The sequence below is a fragment of the Carassius auratus genome, chromosome 11 (assembly GCF_003368295.1).
Source record: "Carassius auratus strain Wakin chromosome 11, ASM336829v1, whole genome shotgun sequence".
NCBI lineage: Eukaryota > Metazoa > Chordata > Actinopteri > Cypriniformes > Cyprinidae > Carassius > Carassius auratus.
The window spans coordinates 1,016,793-1,034,874 of record NC_039253.1 but is presented as its reverse complement, the minus strand read 5'-3'; the positions used below and the strand labels follow the sequence as shown (position 1 = coordinate 1,034,874).

General features: G+C 35.9%; 1 protein-coding gene across 5 annotated transcripts in view; it reads right to left on the bottom strand.

Moving 5' to 3' along the window:
- LOC113110646 (sarcolemmal membrane-associated protein-like) overlaps window positions 1-17,543 on the bottom strand; it is a 50,056-nt gene extending 32,513 nt beyond the window's left edge. For 2 of the 5 annotated variants that reach the window (XM_026274768.1, XM_026274770.1), the window contains exons 1-3: window positions 16,211-17,542; window positions 5,445-5,592; window positions 4,190-4,262 (exon numbers count right to left, since the gene is read on the bottom strand). In XM_026274768.1, coding sequence (XP_026130553.1) covers window positions 4,190-4,262; window positions 5,445-5,592; window positions 16,211-16,408 — 419 coding nt within the window. In that variant the 5' untranslated portion in view covers window positions 16,409-17,542. Of the gene's footprint in view, window positions 1-4,189; window positions 4,263-5,444; window positions 5,593-16,210 lie in introns of all 5 variants that reach the window. The other 3 variants (XM_026274766.1, XM_026274767.1, XM_026274769.1) reach the window with 3 other exon arrangements.
- Window positions 17,544-18,082: the final 539 nt, after the last annotated feature.

Below are 18,082 nucleotides of genomic sequence, written 5' to 3'. Positions count from 1 at the left end.
TAGCATAATAAAGCAGCTTCCACCTCAAGATCACAGTCAAAGAAGACATTACAGAAAAGCATTTGCAGAAATTTAACAAACCACAATGAAACCAATAAAGTATGATTGTCACATTGGAAATACATCACATTTCCTATGAGTAAAGTGGAAACAATGTCCCAGCTCTGCTTGTGGATCTCTGCTGCAATCTGTGATCAATTACAGTGGGAAAGAAATCGAGTTCACCCAATAGAGGAATCGGGACATCTCCATCTAGTGCTTGACTTTCTCGCCCTCCAGATGGAAAATAAAAACAATCAGCAGCCACCCATCCCTCAATGACGATCACATCTCTCTCGTTTGCCGTCCTTCAATAAATCCATCCATTTCGACACGGGGAGCAACGACGCAGATCTATCTGAAAGAGGCTAAACGGACTGCATCATGTGGAAAGAGTGAAGGCATTTTGCTGAGAGGGGAGATTTCTTAAGCAGATGTCTTTTGTCGAATAGCTGGAAAGAATTTCAGGCGACTAGTGGGACGTAACGCTTTCAGAGGAACTGTTTCTCAGGCTGCCTTTTTGACCTCAAACAGCAAGTAAAAGCCCTGACCGCAAACACGTACAGCAGTCCCTCGAATGCATCTTCTAATAAACAGAAGACCCTAAACATGCATCTCCACTGTCCTGGCTGGGCTCCAGAGGCAAGAGCTCAACATCTAGATGCGTGTGGCTTCTATAAATACATCCACAAGCTGGATCTGAACGTGCGTCTGGGTCGAGAGCTCAGCCAAGGAGCTCCACTGCCTTCATGGGACACAACTGATGTTTGCTGAACAGGCCAAGCGGATGAGAGAATTGGGAGCGGAGCGAACAAAGATCGGACAGTAGGATTGTGCAATTGCAAATTATTCATATAAAACTATTAAATAATTTCTGCAGGACTAGAAACATCAACTTGTGACAAAAATGAATTCATCTGAATAAATGTGGGCTGGGAGAAAAAATTATTCACATACTTCCCTTTTTACATAATTTTTTTTCTACATTATTATCTTATAAATTCATTTGTGTGTTTATGCGCACATTGTATTAATAATTTATAAAATTATTTATTTTAATGTTTTTAAAAATGTGTTTTTAATTAATCATTAAAAAAATAAAAATTTAATTTTGAAAAATATATGAATAATTTATATTAAATAAATTGTATGTGTGAATTAATAATATATATTTTTTAATCGTATACATTTTATAAATATTCGATATATATATATATACACACACACACACACACATCATAAATCATAAATCATTCTTAAACATTGCATCAAATTTCAATAAATGATTTAAAAATGCATACTTTAATAAAAAAAAAACTGACATGAAACATTGCAGTATTGAATATGTAAGTGTATTATATGTATTAAATTATATACATAAATGTGTGTGTGTGAATTTATTTATATGTAATATTTTATTACATATTACATATGTGCTTTCATTAATATACTTTTCTAATAAAATATTATACTAAATATAAATACATTTCCAAAATAATAATACAGGCCCAAGGCTTTGTTTGTACGATATATCGATATTTTCTTTATAAGCGATTCAATATGAGGCAATACCGTTTATATCGATATACAGTAGTTTAATACGAGCGCATCTGAAAATGCATCTGAGCTGCTGCGGAGAAAGTGCTTTATCCAATTTGTTCTTAACATGTGACAAGCTTCATATTAAGGCCTTTAAAAACTGCTAAGACGTAGTTTATAGTTTCGTTTTGCAGTAGTTTTAGGGGTTTTTCAGGTGTTCAGACAAAAAGGCTGCATGTGCTACTCTCGCTGTTTAACGTGTTTGAGATGTGCCGTCTTCCTGAATGCATAACTTACATTTCACAGGTATATCCTCCACCTGTAAATGTTATAAAGCAATTTTCCTGTCAGAAGTGCATGAGCCTTCTGTTCAGGGATTGCTCTGCTAAACTCCAGTGAACGAGCACCGCCTCGCACATGCGCCAAACAGACAGAGCTCAATTAAACAGAAGCGCTATAATTATAATCACACAAGTCAGTCTATTTTTATGATAGCACTGACTGTAAAGAGACTTCAATGGAATATTTAAAACAGCCAAACACATTTATTTTCATTTTTAGTTTAGTGAATTTCCCTTCTGCTATAAAAGCCTTGTTTTTGTTTTTAGATTGTAATGTTACAATTTTGGAATGAAATGCACATATTATAAAGGCTTACATGGTTACATTAACATTCCGTAGTCTTTAACATGTATCGTTTTGTTGGACAACATTGGGCGGTAAGTGAAATAAATGAATTTAAATACAGATTTTTTTTAATCCAACTGCAAAAAAATACAGAGATATGATTTTTTTGACCATATCTCCCAGCTCTATACAGGCCATTTAAAAACCGTTTTGAAGGGGGAAGACAGCTGGTCTAACTAACAGACTAGTCAATTATTAAACAAGCAGTCAACAAACCCTAACAGAGAGGGGTTAGGGTAAAGAAACAAGGTTCAGTCATTAATGCACCTAGCCACAGGGTGGATTTAGACACAGTCTGAGACTCAAAGTGTGTGGTCCCTCATCCCTGCCAGTGTTTATGGAAGTCTCTGCCATTTCCTCCTGCTCGTATTTATTCAGCGAGCACTTCCACGTTAGACAAGGAGAGCCATAAAAATCTTTTAAAGCCCCAAAAACAGCAATGATGCCCCCAGCACACACCTCGTTTCCACGCGAGTTGGCGCGAGAGCCATCTGCTTCACGGATGCCTTCCGTTAAATGATTTTTATAGCTGGTGATCCATGCACAGTCAAACATAGCATTCATATGGTGGTAGGAATTCCCCTCCGTCAACAAGATCATCAATATCCATCTTCATGAATATAATAAACACCAGCCGCGCAGAGCATCAGATTACTAACTACACGACCGTTTGGCTCTGGAGCCAGGACGTCAGTTCAATGGACGCTATGGAGCCTTTTAACTCAATGAAGAGAATGCAGGTGAACGGTCAAGTCGCTGGAATATGCCTAGATGTGAATGTAATAAAAGCTGACTAGATTTGGTGACACTCAAGCGACTAATGCTGTAGAAACGGAGCAGATGGAGGCGGATGAGACCTGCGAGACCCCAACGGTGCCTGTGCTCATCTCTCGTCTCAGACAGTCTGCTGTTCCTGCAGCTTCACCAAAATCCAATCAAAAATCAATAACAGCCCGGGGCACAGTGAATCACACAATGTAATGGAGGCCTTTGGGCCATAAAAAAAAATAAAAACCATCACTACCATCACATTTGAAAAGTACACTGTGTGTTAAAGCAGTGCAATTTTAGATTTATTGATATATTTTTAAATCAGATTAAATTTTTATATTCGGCCCTTAATTTTTTTAAGCCATTTTCACACGTTTTTTTGGTTCTATATTTTTTTTTAGACTATATTAAATTTTCTTTTATATATTTCAGTTTCAGTAATTTTAGTACTTTAAGGTAAACTAACTGAAAATTATTTTTGTCATTTATTTTTATTTAAAGCTATAATAACAAAGGGTTAAACACAATTTGAGTATCACACAGCAGCCACAGAAAATAATACAGGCTTATTATTTAGGTAATAAAAACTGAGCTAGGTAAAACAACATTACACAGACATTTATGTGCATTTAAGAGACTGTTTTCTGTAAATTAATATATGTGATTTCATTCTGAATATTCTGAAGAATCAAAAGGCTTTGCCTACATTAAAAAAACAACAACAGTGCATCATTGTAACATGTGGGGAGGTAATAAGTGTAAATATGTGCATTTGCTAAATAACTGAGAAAATAATCAAAAAAAATAAAGAAAATTATACAACCACGAAACAAAAACCAGCATAAAAGCCAAGATCTGCTCCTCCACTAATTTCCCTCGTACAACATTTGGCCACTAACTGTCAAACTAACAGCCCACATGTCATTTCCTCTGAACAAGCACAGGCAAATGTTGTTCTGGTCAAGTGAATCAGTGGAATCAGCAGCTGTACGCCTCAGCTCTCAGAGATTTTATCACATCATGTGCATGTTTTATAAGTGATCGAGCTTGTAATACCTTAAAGAATATCTCACCAGGTTGAGCAAAGCCTTAATAGAAGCTTTTTCTGAGATTAAACCATGAAAAATATTAATAATCTTTAAACAGGACTTACTCTGATCGGCGCCGAGCTTCCATGCCATCTGGTAAGAAGAGCTTGATGCTCGACACTATACAGCCATGAGTGACTAAACAACAAGAGAAACATCAAATACGGATGTATGACAAACAGTGGTTACACAAAATAGCATTATTTCATTACAAGAAGAATTTCAACAAAGCTACAGCTTATCTCAAGCAAAAACAGCTCATTAAAATGAACTAATATGATCAAAATCATCCAGAGACTGATATGAATTCTTGACGTTTGAATGAGACTTGTGCCAAAACAACAGAAAGACTCAAATGAACACTACTTAAACGTGACAGTTTCCAAAGACAACTGGAACCTAATTTCAATACCTCACCAGTTAAAACACTGGTTTTCATCTTCATGTGTTCTTTAGTTCTGTAATGTTTGCTTGCATTCGTTTTAAAGGGTAAGTTACTTTGCATCTGTATCTGATTGTGCAAGCGTCCCATTGCATGTATTTGAGTTACGACACATCAGAGCAGCAACCAGACAGAGCTCTTGGGTTTCTAAAGCAGTCTCTGCATTACAGCATCATCAAAAAGTGTAGTATATAACGGCTGCATGTGTGTGACCCTGATTCCTGAACCATAACACACACACACACAAAGTAAACATGCAATAGTGTCATATATTACAATAACAAAAAAACAGGGTTCCAAATTAAAAGTCATCAGCACTAAGAATATTAACAAATGGTTTAATTCGATCTACAAGCATGGCATTAAGCAAGTGACACTATTTGATATATATACATTTATATTTATTTATAAACAATTATTATAATATATTTTATATTTTATATGTTTATATATTTAATATATATTAAATATAATATTTAAATTTTTAAATAATTTAATTAATTAAAAACAGTATATTTATATAAAATATTCAATATATTGTGTATTTGTTATATTTATGGAGAAGTAAAATATACTATATTTAATACATACTATATGTCTAAAATATATTGTAGCATTTAACAATATATTAAATGAATATCTATATATTTTTAGTGTATAAAATCCACAAAAAAAATTCAAACTCAATAAAAATTTTGATTTAATAATACATATGTAAATATTATATGTGCAACATAAAAAAAACGAAAAAATAAATAAATAATAATTATACAGTCGTTTTATACATTTATATGTACACCTCCACACCTGCATTACAGACAAACGTGAAGACAGATCATGTTTCATTATTGCAGGCAACACTGACAGGCTTTCCTCACCTTTCCGGGTGTTCTCCGTCACATCCACCCCAAACTGAATGATGTCACCGGAGAGCACCTCACAGGGAGGGCTCTCCTCCGACCCCCGGCTCAGACGCTGGCTGTTGATGAAGGTGCCATTGCTGCTTTTGGTGTCCTGAAGATAGAACTGAGAAGAGAGCGGAGACGGAAAGATTACCGACGCGTCAAATACAGCACTACACTGAAGAGTGCAGAACAAATGTCACAGATGAAAGACAGCGATTGTTAAAAGGAGGAAGCACTCAAGATAAACTTGCATTGACAAAGAGGAGAAACAATAAGACTATAGTTTATAGAGGTCGGCAGTTTCATTGTTACAAAACAGGTTATAACACATTTTAAATGCAGTAGAGGAACATAAAACCTATAATTTTACTAGATTGGCAACTAGACACCTCAGTTTTGTTATTGTTTACTACAGCTATTAAAAATAGTTTCAAGGAGGCAGTAGTGAAACATAAAAGCCTGGTAAAACTGACTTATTTCAGTTTTGTTCTTTTTGTTTAATTAAAATGAAGCCAATATAAAAATAAAATACAAATAGACGAAAAAAAAAAAAAAAAAAAAGGTTTGTTTAGGCAACTTCAAAAATGTTGCCTATACAGATATTAATATAAACAATTGCTCATTCAAAATATTACTAAGAATACATAAAATTAGAAATATTGTCTTTAACTGAAAAGTTCAAGTGCTAAAATTTAACTTAAATTAAATAAAACTTAAATTAATGCTTTAAAGTATTAAAAAAAAAAAATTAATTATAGTACGAACAAAGTAAAATTACTAAAACTTACAAAAAATATATACAAAATATTAATAAATACTATAATGGTAAATAAATAATGCTAAAATAAAACCAGCACCCATCTGACATATGAATTAGCTTTCTATTGTGATCAAACATCACTAATTCAATGTTATCTTGAACCGAAAGGCAATCGAAAGCAACCTCTACTCATACAAGTTACTGGTGAAGATAACCAATACTGTCCTTAAGTGTCTCAACATCCCTGATCAGTCTGAGCTACGCACCTAATAACACACAGCCATCAAGGGCACCAGAGAACTGGCTTTGGAGCTGTCATGAATTGTAATTGTTTCATGTACTCAGTTGAACTCCCTTCATTCAGAATGAATGCTGCTGAACTTCCTTCTCTCGGCTGGATGAATAGATACACTGTCAAACACGACTACATTATTTCCGCCAACATCCCACATCATGCGTCACGTGTGGGCATCGCTGCTAACAGGTTCATCAGGTTAAGTCACATGATGAATGCGGTTTCCTTCAATGCAACTGAATCAAGGTTATGACTTCATTAGACCCACAAACCTGACATTTTAATTTACACTGTGCATCTGATTGGCCATATGATCAAGCAGGAGTGGAGCGCTATCACATCCCCCATCATAGCAGGAGTGAAATGTGATATCTGGGTTTGTCTTACGTGTATTTTGGCATGAAGACTGCATGACATTTGTGATGCATTAGCAACCAGCTCATTTGGAGAAAACCGATTAGCTCAAATGCATAAAGAATAAGACTGGTTTAATTCAGAAATACATCTTTATCAAAGCCAAGCAAGAGGAGCGTAACGCATGCAGAAGCAGAACTACGTCTGATTCACAGTTTGATATAGCTGGATGCTACAAACAGTCCTTCTACTTTTCTAAGTGACATAGAAAAAAAACACAGAACTAGTAAGTGTACAAGCAAATGAGAACGAATGGAGAAGCACAAATGACATAGCATATTCCCTCCTATTTCCTCTTGCTAACGGCTGTGTGGACTGTATTCTGAGGTTACTGTGGTCGCAGATCTCTTTACGTTTTACATTTGTTACATTTTATAAAAGTCCGTAATGTTAATGTCACTTATGCATAAGCAGGAACTGAGTAAAAATGAGATTATTGAAACTCGATAGGTAGCACTACATGACTGCAACAAAACTATTAACATTTATACTTCAATCAGATATTAACAAACAATATCTACTGATATGTTAAGAATTATTTAATAAACATTAAAATACAGGCACCGTTTAAAGAAATAGGTATGAATAAGACATGCACTCCTGCAGGTATTCACAAACGTTTTTGATAGCGAAACCCCTTTGGCATTAAATATTTACATCGAGATTTTAGTCAATAATTTAAAAACATTTTCACATGTTCAGGCTTCTCTGATGTTGGTTAACAGTCACATGCAAGAAAACAAAAGTATGCAATTTTACAGTCATTTGAATTGCCTTTTTTATATTTAAAAAAACTGTTTAAAAAAATTTAAATATTATTGGTGCATTATTTGTTTAAAAAGTGTACTTTATCATATATTATGGTTCCAACTGCAATGTAATAAACATTTAGGCAAAAAGGCCACAATATTATCATCGTTAATAACAATATATTATTATTTTTACTCCATAAAAATATTAAACAATTCAAAAATAACTGTACTTTAATAAGAAATTTGTATTTTATCATTTAATTTTTACACCACTTTAAAACTAAACTGTCAGACAAACTTCAATCTACATTATAACAGTTCTCATTTTTTTCTCTCAGCCTTACTTGGTAGTGTGAAATGTGATTCCTAAACTATAATTATAAAGTCAAATGGTAGCAGTTTAGGGAGGAACTTCAGCATGCCTTCATTTATAAACAGCTGGCATGTTAAATATTGATTAAATATGCTGGGACACGGCACTAATGCACCTGCGTGTGACACAGCGACTGTCAAGTGGCTCCTACACAGGGAGTACAATACGAGAGAGCGAGAAAGAGAGAGGGATGATTTTTCTGTCAGTGATTCGCCCCCACATCCCATCGTCGAAGCACACACTGCCACCAGCCTTCAACACAAATCTGACTTGAAGTTATTCTGCAGCACGTCTCAAACTGGTGCCAGTATTCCTGAGATCAGCGTGAAGGTCATCATTCATCCTATATGAAATCTTTTTATATTCTACCGAACTGAGTCCATGTGCAGACTGGAACTATTTTGAGTGCAGGTTTTATATAAGCTGTACAGAAAGGCAGTATTACCCTGTGCAAACAAGAGCAGAGCAGAATTGTGCAATTAACACTTCCAACACTGATAATTAAAAGGAATCATGGGAAGGAAGGAGGTTGAATATCAACTTCAGTTCTGCTGGTAGAATGGTTTAAGCAAGACATTTCTACTCTAGTTGGATGGTTATAACCGTTTTAGAGATTTAGAGATGTCAAATACAAGACAGCTCATACGAATGCTCCTTTATTAAAATTAAATAAGAATGCAATTTTAACAAATTCAATTAAAATGTCTTAATGTTTCCAAAAAGTAACCTTCCACTTTTTGAAGTTTTCACTCAAGTCAATAGGTTTGATATTCTATCAAAGTCTTGAATCTCTAAACACTGCAATCATAAGCTATATTCATATCCACATTTCAACATAAAGTAGAGCAAATAGACATAATTATACAATACAAGTTGTTTTAAATAGTTATTCATGTCTGTATTTTTCTCTCTCCATGAACTAAAATTAAAATCATAAACTCATTACTTCAAAATAAACATTAACTGCAATTAAATATTAAAATAAAACTCAAACTAGTATTATGTTAGTTACAAAGGCATTTTAAAACAAACAAAAAACGAACTACATTAAAACTAATAGACAGAAAAACTGACAAATAAAGACAATTAAAATAAACAAACAATTAAGGCAAAAACAGGAAATATAAAAATTTAAATGAAACTAAAAATCTAAAATAACTGGTGCACGTTCATTTCCATTACAAGGAGATTCGGTGAACTCCATTACTTCATTTCTTTTTGGTCATAACAGTGCAAAAGCTCACATCATACTGTCTGTGTTGGCTTCCCTTAATCATATCAGCCAAATGTCCCATGATTTATTTCATGAGAACAGCTCTGAAAGCCAACGCTGAGATCTTGAAGGAATGCAGAGTTTACGCTTCAAAAGCAAGTCTAAACCTAAATCACTCCTACCTGAAGAGCCCCATCCTAGAAAGGGAAACAAACGGCCTGGCTGAGGAAATGATCATCGATCGGTGCAGGCTGTGTAAAAAAGTTCAGCTACAGCAAAGACACTAACCCGTGAAGCTCGGTTACTAATCAGTCAGGCAATAAAGCACCCTTAACCTCAATCCTCAAGAACCAGGCAAATCAATACGAAACTGGAAAGCTTAAATCTTCTCATTCATGCTGGAAATGTGATGCATGTAAACACACATGTAAACAAACTCCTTGCAAGTAAAATTTTAGCAAACCTGAATTACTGCAGCAAAAACAAATATAAAAGCCTCAAATATATTTACTCAGTCAAAATACACTCATACTTCAAAAAACAACCTATTATAATTCAGAGGCCAGTAATCAATATCAACTTCTGAAGTTCTGGCCAATGTTTGCGTTTCCTAAAGCCTGTCAAAATAATCAGCATCTCAGTAAAATTTGCCAAATCAAAAGTATGAACTAGATTAGTACAAAAAGCTCCAGCAGAGGTGAGATGAAGAAAAAAGGGAATGAGAGGGGGATTTTTAATAAGGCGGCATGATAGTAAATACTTTGTTGATGGTTGTGAATTAGTTAAGTACAGCAGTTTCTTGAAAGATGTCATGGTCTCAGCAGATTAGATGATGGGGGTTTGCAGCTGATTTCACGAGGGAAGAGCGAAGCGAGTAAAGGTTTCAGTAATTGCCCTTCTGCCTAATTGTGAAGGAATGACCATGCAGCTTCATCTACAAACATCCAGCATATTTCATGCTTCAGTTATTTGAGGTTAGAGATATAATGAGGAGCTGCTAGCATCACAGAACAGTCAGGAAAATATCAAACAAGTGCTAGCCATTGACTCATTCAATGTTTTCAATGAAAGCTCATGTTAATCGTGATGTGCAGTGAGAAGGGTTTGATCCTCATTGCAGATATATACCCTGGAAATAGCTCAAGTTTAAAAAGGGGATTGATTTAAAAGCTACAAATAAGGAGACCACTGAGAGAGTGTTTACAGTTACTTAGAAACCAAATGAAGTGATTTTAGTAGCTTGGAAGAAAACATGAGGACCTGTAAAATAAATGTAGTGTAGTATCTTAAAACATGGCTTGATACGTGTTTGAAATATAAAACGTAGTATGAGCGTCCTATCTGCTTTCCATTGAATTAACAGGGTGGATAAAATGGACTCAGTTTCACGAGTATAGCACTGTAGACGTATGTCAGAGCTTTGTGTGGTGTTGAAAACTTCACATTTAAGAGATTATGAGGCATGGATTTACATAGATAACATATGATCCAATTAAGACGTCTCGGTTAATATTATTAATTGCACTGACAAGATCTCATTAGATAACAGCACTTGCACAAGAGTCTTTTCCAGATAGAGTCCTACGGTTTGTTACCGGTTGTCTGCAGCATTGTATGCATCTACAAATATTAAACAATTGCAAATGAGATTTGATATTTCTACGAGAGCGGTCTGAATTATTAGAAAGCATTGCCAAATCAGGACGCTCGCTCACATATGAACTCCAAGACATGGATTACAATAATATCAGTATTTTCTGCCGATAAGGAGAGAGAAAGAGAGCCAGAGTGTTGTACAGCTGTTTGAGATCTAGGGTGTGGGTCGCCCCGCGGGGCACTGGGCTCCAGTAGCTAAAGTCAGCTGCTTGCCAGTTGTCCCTGTCTTGATGCTGCCTATAATAACAACAGACTGAAAATAACAGGGCGCAAATGGCATCATACTATTTTAAGACTCGACAACAGAGTGCACACTTAATTTGCAATGGCCATCAGCTAAAAATGCTAAAAACAGATGATCAGCAACCCCACAGACACATGAAGAGAAATCATTTAATGAGAGATGTAAGAGACTTGAGAAACTGCAGAACAATAAATATCAGATGCACTAAACGGAAAAGCAGCAAAAAGCAAAATGTATTTAATATGACATTTTACATAACTAGGACCAATAAAATGTAATGTGACTTGCATGTGCATCTCGTCAGTAAAGCCGCTCTTGTGTAGTAGTGAATAGTAAATCACCAACACGTGCTTTCAGATCAGTCTTGCCAAGTTCCCCGTTTTCTGCAGAATTGGGCTACTTTTGTTTTGCATATTCGTGGATTGAAATGTCCCCAATAAAGCAATATTCAGAAATTTTACTGGATGACCCCACTGGGAAAAAAAAGTGTATTTTGGCTAGAAATGATGGTTTAAAAATGCGCCTGGTTTCACAGCCTAGTCCCAGACTAACTTGCATTTCCGAGCTGTCTTAACTGAAAGCAACTTGATATCTGAAGATATGTCAGTGCCATTAATTTGCATCAAGATGCAGATGAGTAAGGTTTTTTAAGGCACATTTTAAAAGCTACTTAACCCTTTAACGCGCTTTAGCTGGGGTGAAGCTAGATCGGAAACACTGAGCGCTTTTCATATTCAAGTTTGTAAAATACATGCTGATTTCTACTGAAACGGCAATAATGATCCTTACAAATATAATCTGACTTCATTAATATCATAAACGGATTGTGTAGGTAACTATAAAGTTTACTCTGCTCTTCTCCCAGTTTACTGGAGACCTACTTTATTTAACGTTTTTCAGGGAGGAGAGGATCCCACAGCTCAGATTCAGCATGAACTAACATGGCGGCGCCCATCACCCGGTATAGATTATTAACACGGTCGATATAAAAGTCTTTATAGATTTACTTGTACATATTTCAGAATCGGAATATCAGATATCTCCTAATATAATGAGCATGTCTGTGAATATTTTTAATAAAACAGGAAAAACTAAATATGAGCGATCCATGTGTCATACAGATCTATTGTGAATGCGTTGCGTCACATGACAAGAATGACATGTGTGAAAGGGTTAAATGTCCTAATTTAACTAAAGCCTAATCCTGGCCTAATCTAAGCCTTGTCTATGAAACCAGGCCTGTTTTTTTTCTTTCATGCAGCTTTTCACTTTACAAGACGTTAAATGATGAACTGAAGTCATGTGGATTATTGTGATGTTTTAATCAGCTGTTTGGACTCTCATTCTGACGGCACCCATTCACTGCAAAGGATCCATTGTTGAGAATGTGATGGAATGCTACATTTCTTCAAATATGATGAAGAAACAAACTCATCTACTACTTGGATGACCTTAGGGTACAGGGCAACACTAGAGCTTACAAACATCATGAAATTTAATGCAACACAATACAAGTAGATCAAAGCAAACCTGTGCATTCACCAACTCAAATCCTGAAGGAAAACATAATGAGAAGTGAACCCCATTAATTAAAAACTGGTTTAACTAGAGCACAGATGACAGCCCAGAGCCTGGCAGGACAGTGCATCTTGGCTTCATTCTCATGGGTGTCATTTTGCCAAACCCATTAGAAGAAATAACAGTCTCCAGTCTGAGAGCAGTCATCTAGACACTCTATTAGCAGCCTTGAGGCTTTGATTGATGTCTATAAATGCAGGCGACATTCTCAGGCATTCAGTAGCAATCGCCACCATTTCAGCAATGCCGCATTTGTAGTACACAGCATCACAAAGCCTGTGGACAGGTGGTGATATTGGCACCATTGCACATTATGCCAACTATTGGCTGGCCCAGTTTAGGTAGCTTCATCTTGGCACATCTTTCCGACAGAAACCGTGCCAATAGGAGCAAACTCTCTTCAGGTCATTACTGCACTGTCCTACGTGGACAATCAATCCCCGTGATGGAAATAGACGGTTATTAGATTTTCAGTCTTAAGCAACAGCCGATAAAAACTAAGCAATTTAGACTAAGTAGGAAAAGGAAAAGTTTAACTAAAAGTTAACATTTGCTGTAGATTAAAATCCAAGTTTTAGAGGAGTTTGTTCTTCATCAGATTTGGGGACATCAGTTAACGGCTTGTGAAGTGAAAAGCTGCGTTTGAAAGAAATCAATCCATCATTTTAAAGTTTCTAACTTCAAACCATTCAAACCAGTTTTCAGAATGAGGAGAGAATTATTCACAAATCAATCACTGTTTACAAGGCAAAATTGGATTATGGACTATTTTGGCCAAAAGCAATGGCTTGAAGTTAAAATCTCTCTAGAGATTTGCGTTACTCTAAATCTGACGGCACCTATTCACTGCACAGGATCTATTGGTAAGCAAGTGATGACATGCTACATTTCTCCAATTTTTTTCTGATAAAGACACAAAGTCGTCTACATCTTGAACAGCCAGAGAGTTGGACATGTTCAGCAAATTTATATTTTTTCCTATAATGCAATGGAGAATAACATGTTCTGCAGAAGTATTTAAAATGTACCAGTAAATATTAGTTAATAATCAACTACTTCTGAAATACTGATGATGAAATGACATTCTTTTATAATAGGATATAATGCAAAGTTTTGAGATTGACAAGTGCATTTAAGTGCAGGAATGCATTCATTAAATGACTGTTCACTAAGTGTAGAAACTGCAATTTAACTAGATAACCAAAACAAGACCGCATCTCAGTGAACCAAGAAACATTGATTCCAACAGTCTATGATTGGTGTAAGCTAAAATGCATTATCAAAAATCAAACGAGATGAAGTCTACATTATCAAACACATTAACACATAGTTAAATAATTTATAAAACAATCCAGGGACATATTTTCAGTAAAAACAACTATATTTTAATATATACAAAGACTGTGATATAAAATAACTGACATCATGATATGAGAATTTCTTCATACCTCCTCTAGGTTTAAGTAAGGTTTGAGGTTACAAAATATTTACAACATCATTCTTATTTGTATTTAGCACATGAAGGTCTGTTAAATAATCATTCTTCTTTAATTTTCCAGATTAAAGTTTTCTTTGAGTTGTTTCTGAAGGGTTAATCACCTCACCTGGTTTTGTAGCGTGCAGCACTCCCTTAATTCAAACACCACACCTTAATCTACATGACTGCAGTTAGCAACCATAGCCGCAATTATTTCACAACAGCTGAGAAATTATCGCCCAGAGTGATGATGGCAAAACTTCACTGCATCAATACTTCCTCTTTACAGGCAAAACACACCTACACGCCACCTCTTTACACATGCTAACTGTACTAACAACAAATAGAGAAATCCTTATGTTAGACAGAGCCACAAAAAACCACTCTCAAAACATCCCAAAGAAAACCACTGAAAACCATAAGCTTGCCTGAGGGAGAAAACAAGTTATGACTCAATACATTCTGTGCACTTGCACTGTCAAAATGTGTCATCTGAAAGTAGAAATCACTAGCATTAAACCCAAAACTCACACTAAAAGCATGTTCGTGGATAATATAGGTGTGAGTGGAATATGTTCTGCTGCTTTCAACAGGATTATTTTACACTTTCATTCACACACGATGCTGTGAAATGAGAGCCACACCTGACATCTAAAACCTCGACATCCAATTTCACGAGCCAGACCAGAATTAAGAGCAGTCATTTTCAGCATCAACACATGGAGCAAAGAAATGCCACAGCAATGTTTTACTTCGATTTACCACAGCAGTGTTATGTGAGAACAATTCATCTGTTGCTGTCAATATGCTCTGTCGCCTGATTGGTGAAATGGCAAAAAAGCACATTTTATCTGTCCAATGTCACATAAACATCACTCTGTAGATCAGAGATGCCCAAGTCCTTTGACATTTGATTTGGCACGCCATACCATAATCACAGGGGAGGGGTGGACAATCCATTAATATTAATTAGATTGTTTTATTTTAACATATATTTTTCTTTTTTTTTTGCATTGAAATGTGTGCTATATGTATTAATTTTGTTTACAAATACATTACAATGTAATACTATAAGCTCATTTTAGCATATATATATATATATACACACACACACAGCAGCCCAAAATATCTGGACACACAAGCCACACTTGGGTCTGGTGCATGAATCTCATTGCATTAAAGTTTTAAACCATGCATCATTTATTTACATGAAATATAGTACAAGCATGTTTTATGTCAGTATGTCTCAACCAAGGGACTCGTGTATAAAACTGACAACATGCATTTTTCAAATACAATGCAACAAATACAATTTTCTTAAGGACTATGATCTTACCTTTCTTACTGACTATGGAGTCCTTTGTTTATCTGTTTGTCATTTTACATAAAAAAAAATACTAATTTAAAAAGAAAGATGATTTCGAGCCAATGAGCAAAAACGGCTGGGAAAAAGTGAAATTAGTTCCAAAAACTAAAAATTGGCTTTGCATAATATAATTTTGCTAATGCAATGGCATTCAAGCATTAATTGTGAAGTAACACGTTACAATAAGGTTTCCCCATTAATTTTGAACTAACAACAATTAAAAAAAGAGCAGTAAAATTCTGGTGCTTCTTTCAGTTAATTTCAACATTACCTAACATATTACAAAAATAGACAGTTTTATCTGTTATGGACTAAAAATGAACAGCTGTATTTTTATAAATGTTAACAAAGATGAATAAAGAGCGTTACAAATGTACTCCTCAATGATATTGAATATTAATGGAACTTTATTGTAAGTGTTACCAACTGGGGCTTTTAGTGTCTAAATACTTCTGGGTGGGGACCACTGAATGTAAGCCTATTGTAGACAGAAAATCCTAATGAATCAAGACAGCTCGAGGAGCATTTTTCATCTGCATGTCAAACAAGCAGCTGACTTAAGAGCCAAACTGACCTGTTCTGCCTGCAAAGAGCTACAACACCCGACTTACCTTCCCCGTCTTGTGGTCGAACCAAACCAGAGCGTGGTTCCTGGACAACACCTTGCAGTCGAAGGTGGCATTGTTCTGGGCAGGGCGGCACCGGGCCACGGAGCGCCCGATCTTGACCGGCTCATCCAGGTAGACATGACGTTCCTGAAACGGGTGTGAATTCGGGCGACAGGTGAACACGGCCAGCGCTGAAGGCATTGAGGATGGCTTGGGAGTGCTACTCCAACCAGAGACGAAAGACAGGGCTTCTTGATCCAGACTGGCCACTTTCTTGCTCCAATTCTCCAATCTTTTTAATTAATTATCTTTTTAATGAAAAACTCTAGACAAGGCTCTCCTGCTGACTACATAACGTCAAAATGATTGTAGTTAGACACTATGTAGATGACTTCTTCATGCCCCCTTGCGAGACCCCCATGATGCCAACCCAGCTGCCCAATTCCATACAAAAATTGTTTATTTTTATTTGACAGTCCACAACTTGAGCAGCTACACCTCGTTCCCAACACAATTCATCTTCATCCCCCTTCACAACCATAGGCCTGACCAAAACACAAGCCAATAAATCTAATATACTAGTAGTTAATCTGTTGGACTAACTAATCTATACTTCCCCCAAAAAAATAAGACGTTAGGCATGCGTTTCTGTCAATGACTTCTATATACAAAACGCACTAATGCAAATGTTAAACCATAACTAGGATTATTAACGTGAGTGGGTTTGGTATGCAAGTATGCAGGACAGATCATCAACCCACCACTCCCCAAGACTGATCAGCCTTTTACTATGAAAACAAAAGAGCAAAGACCTAATCAACCCGACATTTACAAGCTTTAAACTGTCACAATTCATGTAAGCTTTATAAACCGCCCCCGCGGAGGGCGCTTTCTAGCGTACCAGAGCGAGAGCTGGCTAACTTCATATTAGCGCGTTAGCTTCGCTGAGGTAACTAACGGTGGCCTTTATCTTCTATTTATCAAGCCTCTCGGACTGAAAGATACTTTAGAAATAATTCCGGGTGAATTTATCCAGGAGGAAGAAGTTATTCTTTCGTCTGTGCAACTTTCGTGCGCAGAGAATTCGCGCAAATCCAGTATTAGCTCGGGAGCTCGATACCTAGCTTAGCTCGCTGAGGGACACGATTCATTTCCCCAGAAAAGAAACTCGCAAACGAATAAAGTCCGTCACACGGTCCTGGTCTAATCCGTGGAGGTCTCCGCTCCCGCGGACGCTGAAAACGGGAGGAAAAATCGTTGTGTGCGAGAGGATAATTGGAAGTAAGTCGCCCTCCTAAAGAGATACACACAGACACACGAACACACACACCGGCCACAAACCGCCGCGGGGCTCGCGCACCACTGAGAAAGGGGCGGGGACTCCGTCGTGACGCGCTAATGAGGGCGTGACCAATGTGTGGACAATTTTTTATTTTATTTTTTTTAAATAAGTAAGACAAAAAATAAATATTCAAATAAATACATATGAAATTAAACTTTTACGTTTTCACTTCACTTTAAATAATCGAATAAATGACTTGGTAAAACGAACACAATTAATTTGTATTTAAATTCAGTCCTGTATTAATTTTTGTAGTACTTTTTTCACTTTATTTAAATGTATTTATAAAAAAATAGGTTACACTTTATTTGAAGGTGTCCTTGTTACAGTGTAATTATACATAAGTACTGAATAATATTAATTAACTACATGTAGATTTGGGCTAGGATTAGGGTTTGGTTTAGGGTTACATGCACATAATTATGCATAATTTATTGTTATTTAAAATACTTAATGCATGCAATGTGTAACAAGAACAACTGCAAATAAAGTGTTAAAAAATATATTTTTACATTTTATTATGTTTAATCTGC